The 11970-nt window shown below is 38.8% G+C and overlaps 1 protein-coding gene across 2 annotated transcripts; it reads right to left on the bottom strand.

Moving 5' to 3' along the window:
* Positions 1-3690: 3690 nt before the first annotated feature.
* Positions 3691-11719, bottom strand: LOC127509944 (E3 ubiquitin-protein ligase TRIM35-like). 2 transcript variants are annotated; one of them, XR_007929403.1, is made up of 7 exons: positions 11124-11719; positions 10207-10302; positions 9420-9650; positions 9320-9342; positions 9120-9238; positions 4110-5158; positions 3691-3969 (listed from the first exon to the last, which is right to left on the bottom strand). XR_007929403.1 is itself a non-coding variant. In XM_051889346.1 (6 exons), exons 1-6 carry the CDS (start codon positions 11517-11519, stop codon positions 4659-4661), a joined length of 1365 nt encoding a protein of 454 aa, XP_051745306.1. In that variant the 5' UTR covers positions 11520-11719; the 3' UTR covers positions 3691-4658. The 2 variants fall into 2 exon arrangements, 1 of the variants encoding a protein (XP_051745306.1); XM_051889346.1 differs by having other exon boundaries at positions 3691-5158.
* Between the last annotated feature and the right edge of the window lie 251 nt (positions 11720-11970).

Raw genomic sequence — 11970 nt, 5'->3', positions numbered from 1 at the left:
AGTTTTACTGTTTTCGAATCCATTCAGCCGATCTCCGGGTCTGGCGGTACCACTTTTAGCATAGCTTAGCATAGTTCATTGAATCTGATTAGACCGTTAGCATCTCGCTCAAAAATGACCAAAGAGTTTCAATATTTTTCCTATTTAAAACTTGGCTCTTCTGTAGTTACATTGTGTACTAAGACCGACGGAAAATGAAAAGTTGCGATTTTCTAGGCCGATATGGCTAGGAACTATACTGTCATTCCAGCGTAATAATCAAGGAACTTTGCTGCCGTACCATGGGTGCAGCAGGCGCAATGATATTGATGAGATCGGCTGAATGGATTTGAAAACAGTAAAACTCAATTGTTTAACTCTAGGGGAGTTGGAAAATGAGCCTATTTTCAAAAAAAAGTGGAATGTTCCTTTAACTTCTTGGGCAATTTGAGCTACAGTAGCTCGTCTGTTCATCAATGAGCCTTGGCCGCCCATGACCCTGTCGCCGGTTCACCACTGTTCCTTCCTTGGAGCCCTTTTGATAGATACTGACCACTGCAGACCGGGAACACCCCACAAGAGCTGCAGTTTTGGAGATGCTCTGACCCAGTCGTCTAGCCATCACAGTTTGGCCCTTGTCAAACTTTTTCAAATTCTTACGCTTGCCCATTTTTCCTGCTTCTAACACATCGACTTTGAGGACAAAATGTTCACTTGCTGGCTAATATATCCCACCCACTAACAAGAGATCATCAGTGTTATTCACTTCACCTGTCAGTGCTCATAATGTTATGCCTGATCGGTGTATATTGTTCTCATTAATCCAGGCAACTTTCTAATTTACAATCATCAGCTCCGACCAACAGGAAGTCAGATATTTTTTTAATAGTCTGAGTTTTTAAGTACTCCTTGTAGGAGATTCATGTAATCGCCACCAAACTCGGTCACCATGAAACAAAGACACTGTAGATGCTAAATTGTGAACGATTACAGGATATAATATCCTATAATCCTATAATTATAGGAGTCAGTCTGACCCAGGCTGTATCCAGATCAGATGAAGGACCTGCACCTAAACACAAGCACAACACATCCCTGAAGTGTCAGCAGAGATTGTATCAACTAGACCATCCCCTTTGACGGCCTCACCGACATGACAGCCAGTGGCACAGATTCCCAACAAACCTGTCTCCATACCAGCGTGATGAATCCACTGTTCATCCAGATGGAACTGGATGAAATATTTTGACTGTTCAGATTCCAATCTGTCTTATGACCTGTAACGCTGCCTGAATCATAATCATAGACTGTTCGTTGTTGGCCAGAGGAGAACTGGCCCCCCGACTGAGCCTGGTTTGTCCCACGTTTTTTTTTGTCACCTGATGGAGTTTGGGTTCCTTGCCGCTGTTGCCTCTGGGCTTGCTTAGTAAGTGACACATGATATTTAACAATGTTTTTGATCTGCCTGCATTGAGACCCAGTGCCGCTTTAAGACTTTGCGAGAGACTCGTCAATGTTCATCCAAGTACTGTAAAAGTGCAGGAAGGCAGCGTCTATTTCGTGCACACAACGTGGATATAACAAATAGACATCTCAGCTGTGTGTATGCGAACTAATCATTAACAATTCTCATTTTTAATTGATACTGATATGGATCTTGTTCTCAATATCTTTTAATCTTTGCTGTTTTCTGTAACTGCCTAAACTTCACATTATTTGTAGCATAGCTATTCAGAATTGCAGTAAGATTTGTACTTAACTGTCATCTTTAATTTGTTAGTTAATTTTAGTAAACAATTAAACTTTCAGCTTTCAAATGCTGTGCCACTGTCATATTTTCTTACATTTTCGTTCGACATGTTGAGGTGCCAATGTCCTGGTTGTGACTTTTGATTCGGGTGTGTGACAACGATGAGTTTTAAACTACATCGTCACTGCAGCTGCAGAGACGTGCAAGTATTCACACTGGAAGCGTTTGTACCAAAGCCACTGGAAGGCAAGCCTGCAACCTTTAGCCAAAAAAACGTAACGGCTAATGCTAACGCTCCGCCTCTGGCGGTACGCAGGGAAGGAGACCAGAGGCTGTTTTTTGAATGGATGTCAATGCATGAGAGGCTTCACTATGCTGATTAAACAGCTTTTGTGGGGAAATAGCTAATCATTTAATTAATCGACAGCCTGTTTGCTAATCTTCAGCATGTTTTACACTAAACAATACTTTCGTTGGGAACTATATACAGATTTTAGCTTTAGCTTTTTAGATTTTAGCTTATTTTTTCAAGAGAAGGCAGACTAGGTAATGTTGCGATTGATGTCACTGCCATTACACGATAGGCTGAGAGGTGCCGCACGTGATTAAGTTAGCCATTACGCTTTCTCCAAAGGTAAGAGATACAGACCCTCTTATCTCCCTATTATATACAATCTCTGGTTTGTACAGTGTCACAGCAGCGGCTCCAAGCTACATATAAAGTGTCTTTACAAAGACAGCTATAAATTTGTTTTTATAAGTTGGCCATTTATAAACTTGATAGTCTTGAAAGTTTGTTAACATGGGGAGGTGTACATCATATAAACATAAATAAATAAATAATAGGAGACTGTCCTCCAAAAAAAAAACGACCCTATAGGTCGTTTTTCAACCACCTTATTACAACCTATATTTACGTTTTAAAGTCATGTGCCCTCTAGCTGGCGTAAAAATAATGACAGTGTCGTGTTACGTCTGTCGTCATGAAATGACGTATGACTGTCGTTACCAATCAAAATGCGTGTTCATTTAAATGCAATGTGTGGACTTTTTACACCATTTGTCCTATTTCCATTTAGCAAAACTCTTTTTTTTTTTTTTTATTAACGACTACTTGGGTTTGATTTGGGTATGCTAGAGCCTATATCTGCCTGTGTAATAACTAAAATAATGCTTATATATCATATTTTCTGGCTAGTTTAGTTTTTTATAATACACCATACTTTAGCCCAAACAGAATAATTAAAAACAAGTTTAAATGGGTAAATATTTTTGATTCTTAATTTTCTTTTCTGACATACTCCAATTCTTGTTAAAACACATGCATTTTGAAAATTTTTTGTGTGAAATTCTACTTATTTTGTTCATCAAAAGTGTGCTTTCACTTTAATTAAGCGTCAGCAGAGCATCAAAAATAGACTCGGCGCCAAAACCCCCGCTTCACTGCTGCTCACCTGTTTGACAGATACTTTGCCAAAGCAATGGAGCAAAGCACAACGTTAAAGGTTCTCGCCCCCAATTGACTACCATATAGGAAAAAAATACTATGGCAGTCAATGGGGGGCGAGATCTGCTTGGTTACAAACATTCTTCTAAATATCCTCCCTTGTGTACAGCAGAACAAAGAAATGTATACAGGTTTGGAACAACTTAAGGATGAGTAAATGATGACAGAATTTTCATTTTTGGGTGAACTATCCCTTTAAAGACCTCTTATGCAGTTTAAAAAATATTTTTAGTCCATTATGAAACTATATGGCAGGATTTGGGGCCTCAGAGTGCAGGGTTTGAAACTAACGTTTTTATGTGGTAGCACTGGTGCTCCCAACTTCAAAAAAAGTTGCATCAGCAAAAATTTAGGCACATCCACTGAAAATTAAGGAGCACCACAACTACAAAATATATATTAATAAATTGGCCTTAAATTGGCCTTAAACAAAACTATCTGTAGCCATTTGATATTACATGCACCACTGCATTTTAATTATGATCCAAACAAAGATACACATTTCATTACAAAGATACAAATACAGATACAAAGATATAATTTATTTTGATTTAAATTATTGTATAATTTCAAGATTTAAAGTAAAAACCGAACTTTAGATTTGTGAAATTATGCTACATAAGACCTTCACAAAACAAAAACAGCAGACTGACTGAATGAAAATGCAAATTCACTCTCTGACAGTAGGTGGCACTTGTGATACAGCAGTGATATAGCACTTCTTAGGGTACACCTGTACACAAAGGAAAAGAAAATGCCATCAACACTTTTCTGAAGACAGTTTCCTTCAGAGAAACATTCATATAAACCCCCACCCCCAATTGACTATATTTTTCTTATTTTTCACGATTGTAAACAGTGAACTTGCTGTACCTGCTACAATTCTCTTCTTTGCATCCATCTTCAGCACGTTTCGTCTATGGCCTATTAACGTCCTGTTTACAGACTTGGTAATATTTTCACACAAATGACATTTTGGGAAATTATTGCAATGCAGTTTGTGTGCAAGTCCGGAACAGAGATTGGCCAAAATAAAACTAAAAACTGTCTGGTTCTGATTTATGGCCGGTCAACCAGTGCACAGAAAACAGGTTGCACAACAACAATTATTAGCACTCGCACAAATGCTCCCAGGTTGCACGGATTAAATTTCTGGAGCATATGAGACCAAAATAGTCGCAATTTTGAGGCTTGCATTATCATCATAACTTCCACATTCTATTACTGGGAATGCGCAGTTAAGGGGAAGAATGGAAAATGGGAGGTGTGTGGTGGAGGGGGGCCCTTGGAGATAATTGGCCACAGGGCCTTTGCAAGTCATAATCCGTCCCTGCTCATGTGATATGATGAATTAAATATTGGAAGCATGATGACAGTAAAAGATGAAAGCAGGAAGATCCAGAACTACAGGAGTAATGTTTACTAACTATTAAATGGTAAGATCCTAAGAGAGGAAGAACCATAGAAGAATGGAAAGAGTGTGTGAGTGAAGGTGGATGTGAATGTGTGTAGATGTGTGTTAGTTACAGAATCAGAGAATGACACCGTTCCTCTGTCATAGTCCAGATTCACTCTCACACGATCAAGATCCTGTTCAATGGGAAATTCATTCATAGATGATTCAGGCGCTCCGTCCTCATCATACCACACACACCAGACTTCAGTGTTAAAGAAATCATCTCCCTTCCTCTGGTTTGATGCTGTAGTTACTCCAAGACTCCAGGCTGAACTCTCTTTAACCTCCACATCCCAGCAGTGTGTTCCTGAATTAAAACCCTCTGAACCCAGAACACAGGGATACCAGTCAAATCTCTCTGGATTATCAGGAACAGGTTGATAATTCCAGCTGTTTCTCACACTGGTCAGATCATCAGACAGGATGAGACATTTATTTGCAGTGTTTGGATCCAGAATCACAGGAGCTGATGAGACACAATCAACAGATGCTTTTATTCTGATGTCCATATAATGATCAAGAGTGAACCCAACACAGATTATTATGAATTATGACACTTTTCCTCTTATCACTGTCGATGTTATTAGCAGAGGTGTAAAGTACTTGAGTAAATGTAATTAGTTCCTGTACTTAAGTGTCTTTTTGGCTACTTTGTAGTTGTACTGAGTATCAAAGATTAACTTTTACTCTCTACTTGACTACATTTTTGAGCAAGTAAATGTACTTTTTACTCCACTACATTTGTGATGAGTAATGCAAATACAAATTACATTTTTCATAGCAGCTAACTTTTTCTGCAGCAGTTTGTTTCTGCTATAAAGAAGCGATATCGCCATCTAAGGGCACTGAAGGTACTTGTGTGTTTTGCCTTTACTCACCCAAACTTGTCAACAAAGTTAATTTACGTGAATGTGAGTGCATTAGCAGGTAGTTGCTGAAACGCAGGTGTTTGGTTTAGGATATGAGGTCATGACTGCAGCCAGTGATGAGGCCGAAACCAGCACATCAAGTGCAAGTAGACTTTGACTATTTAATTTTACTTAACACTATTTTATTTATCTGCTATTTTGACGATACCTTTTTGAAGGATATTGGTTTACTTATTGCCTTTTTGTGCTTAACTGAGACTTGAGAGTTTGTAGACGTTTGAAAGCTTATTGTGTCGACATTGATTTATTGCAATATTGAGATGTTCAGTTTTACTTTGATTTCACAAAATAAACATGATTTCTCATCTTACAAATCAACTGTTTCCTATTTTTACCGGCATGTCTCTCAGGTGTTGAGGACTATTGCATCTCTGAGCCTACATTCAGCATGAGTAAAATACTTAAGTACTGTTAAAATCAGAGACTTTTACTCAAGTCGTATCGGAATTGGTTACTTGTAACTTGTAACGGAGTCATTTTTGATGTAAGGTATCAGTACTTTTACTCAAGTATGGTTTTCAGGTACTCTTTACTGTTTATTCAGTTCTTTTATTATCAGCATTTAGTGGCATCAGCTACAGACATTAAATGTTTGATTCAAACATTTGTGTCCTATCAAGAGAAACTGATATTTTGGAAAAGTTAAAATCACAAACAAACAATCAGAGCTGTTGAGTATATCTCTTCCACAGATAAAAAAAAAAAACTGTAAAAGTTTATGAATTAGTGCAATTCTTGAAAAAATCTTAGTAAGTTCTCAACATTTTTTTTTTATTAAGAACATCTTAATATACTTTAAGATATATTTTCTTATAGTATATAAAGATTTTGAAGTTGTCTAGTTGTACTATCCAACTCATGGGGCCAGCTTGTTTTATACAACAAATATTTGAATAATTAAGTGTTAAATAATAATATATTTTATAATATAGCACCCCCTGATGAGCCTTCTGAGTGTGTTGCCTGCCTGGGCCATGCCGGATCACTCTCACTGCAAGAGCATGAGTCTTGCCTTGCTGTGCTCTACTTTAAAGAAAGCGATCCTGGCCCTCACGCTCCCCCATTCTCTTTCTCTCAGAAAGCGATCCTGGCCCTCACGCTCCCCCATTCTCTTTCTCTCAGAAAGCGATCCTGGCCCTCACTCTCCCCCATTCTCTTTCTCTCAGAAAGCGATCCTGGCCCTCACGCTCCCCCATTCTCTTTCTCTCAGAAAGCAATCCTGGCCCTCACTCTCCCCCATTCTCTTTCTCTCAGAAAGCAATCCTGGCCCTCACTCTCCCCAATTCTCTTTCTCTCAGAGAGTGATACTGGCCCTCACAGTGGAGTTGCGGGGGCCAAGCAAGCGGGTCTGAGTACCACCATGTGGGTACCACCATGTTCACCACCTGCAAGGTAAGAGCAAGGGGATCAGTGCAATGTACAACAGGTGGCAGGTGGAGGGGGTGTATGGAATGTGACCTCTCTGAAATAGAGTTGTTAACTGATCACCACCTGTTGATGAGTTGGATAAGATGGCGGGGGAGGCTGCCGGACAGAAAAGGTAAACCAAAATGAGTCATTAGGGTGAACTGGGAACATTTGGCAGAGGATCCTGTTGGGAATGTCTTTAACTCCCACCTCTGGAGGAGCTAATCCTTCATTCAGAGGGAGGCTGGAGACATGGAGTTCGAGTAGCTCTATTCTAGGCCTCCATTGCACAAGCTACTGCTTCTACCTGTGCCTGAAAGGTCATTGTTGCCTCTCATGGCAGGAACCCAAGAACACGTTGATGGATGCCAGTGGTGAGAAAGGCTGTCAGACAGAATCAAGAGGCTTTTGGTTAACTCATGGGTCTACTGGCTCTGCTGACAGGCATTGGAGGGCTAGAAAGACTGCAGCCATAGTGGTCATGAAAGCTAAAACTCACATGTGGGAGAAGGTTGAAGAAACTATAGAGAAAGACTTTTGGTCGGCTTCAAAGAAGTTCTTTCACACCATCAGATGGCTTAGGTGGGGAAAGAATGGACTTGTTCAGGTCATACTAAGTCAGGACATGGACTCGCTGACCTTGCCTGGTGATGAAGTTTGTGGGTGGAAGGAACACTTTAGGATCTTCTTAATCCAGAGGACATGCCCTTACAAGAGGAACCTGGGATGGAGGACTCGGGGGAATTATAGCCCATTTCCCTTGCGGTAGTCATTGAGGTAGTTGAAAAGTTCCAATGTGGTAAGGAATCAGGCTTGGACGAGATTCACCCTGAGATACTGAATCCAACCGACTGTTGAACTTCGGACCTTCAGTCCTTACTTAGGCAGACTGAGGCTGAGAGTGAAGTGGTGGGAATGAGGGTCAGCACCTCCAAATCTGAGGACATGGTTCTCAGCTGAAAAAAAAGAGTGGATTGCTCACTTCGAGTTGGGAGTGAGTTGCTTCCCCAAGTGGAGGAGTTCAAGTATTTGGAGGAAGCGGCTGGGGAAAAGGATGTATGGGTGGCCTTACTTCGCCTGCTGCCACCATGACCCTGTCCCAGATAAGCAAAGGAAAATAAATGAAAAATAAAAATAAAAATAAAATGGGGGGGGTAACGGGATGGAGCGGTCACAGTGATAATGATCCCGGTCATGAGTCGGAACCGCAGGTGGTGAGTAAAACTGCTTCAAATGTCTGTTTTGTTGGCAATAGGCGCCTAAGTGCATATAATGTAAACAACACGAATGTAGTAAATTCATAAATTCATTATTCATCATTCATACGCTATATTCATTACAGTGATTCAAAAGTTATCCATGGATAATGCGATGGTGTATTGTGTGTTTAAATACAGTTGTTTAGCTGACGCGTGCTTGTGACAGCTCGTCACTCTATCTCTGCTCACAACGACACGCCTCCAGGCCCTCGGCTGTTTTCGGAAATGCTCGGTACAGCGTATGTATCTTTTATAAATATGATTAAACTAAAGACTTTTTGGAGATATGAAGGATACACTACTACTCTATAGGTACTCAAGATTAACATGAGATTGACAGAAACTGTGTGTGATACCCACGCCCCCTGCCCCCCGCCCCCCTTTAATGTTGTGATTCTGGCAGCTCTCTGAAGAGGTTACAATTTAAAAAATTTCCATGAACACGAGTGACTGTCAATGCTTCTTCTAGTATCACCATCATAATGTAAACTCTTTGAGGAACTTGAAATACATAATGAAGTTCCTTGAGTTTACAATATTCTATTTGAAGTTCAATGTTTCAGTCAGAAGAATAATAAAAGGGAGTCTCAACCATCTTTTCAGTTTTAAACTGATAAGTCTGTTATGGACTTGAGTAGATGAAGAAAGGAGAAACATTCTCAAAAAAAAAAAAAAAAAAAAAAAGATGATATTCATTATATACCACAACTAGTAAGATCCTCACTTACTAGAAAATGAAATAATCTAGTACCTTTCTGTCATGAAAAACTTATCCAACCATGCGTGATTTCCAGTGTGTATGTGTAACAGCACAGATATTCTCTAGACTCACTGTTTTGGACAATGTCCTGCATCTTCTTCCAGACTCTGAACGGCAGGTTGCCCAAGTAACGTGGCACATGAATCAAAGCTCCAGAAGCCATCTGTGGATCCGGCTGTGAGCTCTGGACTCTGGAAGAACATTCAGGAGTCAGAACTGCAGTGGCTTTGGATCAGAACCAGAGAGACCAGAGACAGGAGCAGATCACTCACCTTTCCATTGAGACTGGAAACTTCTGCAGAACAAACACACCATTTATCATCAAGAACTCATTTAATAAACCAATGATCAATCAATGATCTGAAATCAGACCTTCAGAAAGCAGACGTCACTGGCTTTCATCATCTCCTCCATGTCTTTGATTGTGTGTGAAAGAGCTGAGATGTGTCTGTTTATCTCCTCCAGCTTCTGCTTCATCATCTGCTTCTTCTGCTCCTCTTCCTCCCTCAGTGCAGTGATTGTAGCTTCTTCTTCATCTCTGAGAAACTGATGAAGCTTCTCAAACTGCTGTTTAATCTGATGCTCTGTGTGCTCAGCTTGAGACTGAAATCAAATCACATTCACTTCAATCATCTGAAACATCAACACTATTAATTTTTTGCATCATTTATATTGTGGACAAAATCAACTTGTTTGTCTTGTTGAGAATCTTTATGATATAAGCATGAAAGAAATGCTAAATTACATATATAGAGTATATAAACTATGCAATTATACATATGCCTATATGCCAAATAATCTATGGTTTATTTATGAGTTAAACATAATAACCATGACCACATTATTTTTTCCATGTTAAAATAAACAAAACTTGTCAGTGAGATTTAATTGTATGCACATTAAATACATTAAAATCAGGTTCTTCAAACTGCTAAAACAGATGGATTCTTTCTTTTTTATATAAAAGCTGAACTTGAAGTTGAAAGTGTGTTTAAGTGTCCATATCGTTAATGAATGAACTTACCCGATATATAATAGATCCCGAACCAGACTGATGCTTGTCAGTTACAAATATAATAAACTGGAATCCATTATGAAATTAAGATATATATTGATTTAACACTTGTTTTGAAAATGACTCTTGATTCTGTTTCCTCACCTTGATGTGTTGAACTGTTTCCTCAAACTCTTCTTTAATGCTTCCATTGTGTTGAAGTTTCTCTTGTAAGGACTTTAGTGCTGTATTGAGCTCCTCCTAAAATTGAACAAAATAAAAAACAAGAACACATAGGAAATAAAACTGATGATTATGCAGTGCTGTGAAAAAGTCTTTAGCTGCAATAGACACAATCAGTCCTGCCAGACCTTAAAAAATCAAATTAACACTTAAATAAAACTTCTTAACAGCATGATGAAGGTTAAAAGGTTTACACAGTAACTCACTATGACAAACATTAAAGAAACTCAAGAAATGATGAGGAAAAAGGTGATTGGGTTACTAATCTATTTCAAAGGCTCAAGACTCAAAGAAACAACTCGGCACAGTAGCGAAGATTCCTGGAAGTGGCTCATCCTGGAAGTCACAGAAGAGCCAAGAACAACATTAGAGTAATTTATTATGCTCTCCACTAGAAAATCCTAAAGGAGAATATCTGGTCTTCAGTTCTTAATTTGACCTGCACCTGCACCTGGATTATGCAGCAAGACAATGACACTGATTCAAAACAGTAAATCTGCCTCTGAATGCCTCAAATAAGAAAATTAAAAATAAAAATGGCCAGTTATTAATGTCAAAATTGATCTTGTCAATATACTGGTTAACATTTACAACACTGTGTGTGTGTGCTGCAAAAAAATATGGATCAAATATAGGTGAATATGCAATTCACTCTTTGCCAGTAGGTGGCGCTTATGGAACTGAAGAATTATAATGGTTACATAAGCAAAGCACATTATTACAGGCATTATATATGGAGGTAATGAAATGCGAGTTAACGTCATACACTATAAATTCTTAACCATAAGCGTTAATCATATGTATTGTTCTTTATATGAAAAAAGAGACATTTGTCTTACCTTATATGATGGAAACACTTCACTGATGGGTCTGACTGTGTGATTGACGTGTTTCTGTGAATCTCTGCACACTGCACACACAGGCTGTTTGTCCTCCAGACAGAAGAGTTTGAGTTTCTCACTGTGTAAACTGCAGATCTCCTCAGATCCTGATGAATGTCTCTCATTTCTCTCCTTCAGGAATGACTCGCACAAGTTTTTTAATGCCAGATTAGGAGGAGGACACTCTTTTGATGATCTTCTCCTGCAGACAGGACACTCCTGAGTTTTTTTGGTTCTCCAGAACTGTTGAAGACACTCTTTACAGACACTGTGACTACATGATAAAAGAACAGGATTCTTGAAGATTTCACAGCACACAGGACAAGAAAAATCATCCTCAGACAGTGAAGCCATTTTCAGTCTAAACTTTACTTTCACTTTGTGAATGGTTTTAAAAATTGACCAAAAGAATCACAAAGATTTTCTGTCTGTTCAGAAGCAAACGTCTCAAAGTGTTTCTCTTCGTTCTTCCTTGAAAAATGATTTTTATTTTGTTTTGTTTTTTCTTCTCTCTGAAGAGAGAATCAAATCAATCACAAAAAAAACAAGTCAGTCTCTTCCTGTTGAGTGTTGTAAAAGGTTGGTGTTTCTGATCACCTTTGGGTGTGTTCAAACAGGTCAAAGAACATCTTGATTTCTTCAGGTTAAATTTTAACAAAATGCATTCAAATAGCTTGCACTGAAAATGTCTCAAGTATAATACTAGAAAACCTTGAATCACACAAAATAACTGTGAAAGACAGAAAAAACAATAATAAAAAGACTTAGACACTATTTGCAAAAATTTGCAATATGATGATGGTGA

This window comes from Ctenopharyngodon idella, chromosome 3, assembly GCF_019924925.1.
Source record: "Ctenopharyngodon idella isolate HZGC_01 chromosome 3, HZGC01, whole genome shotgun sequence".
Taxonomy (NCBI): Eukaryota; Metazoa; Chordata; class Actinopteri; order Cypriniformes; family Xenocyprididae; genus Ctenopharyngodon; species Ctenopharyngodon idella.
Note: the sequence above shows the minus strand (reverse complement) of the source record. Positions and strands in the feature narration are given on the sequence as shown.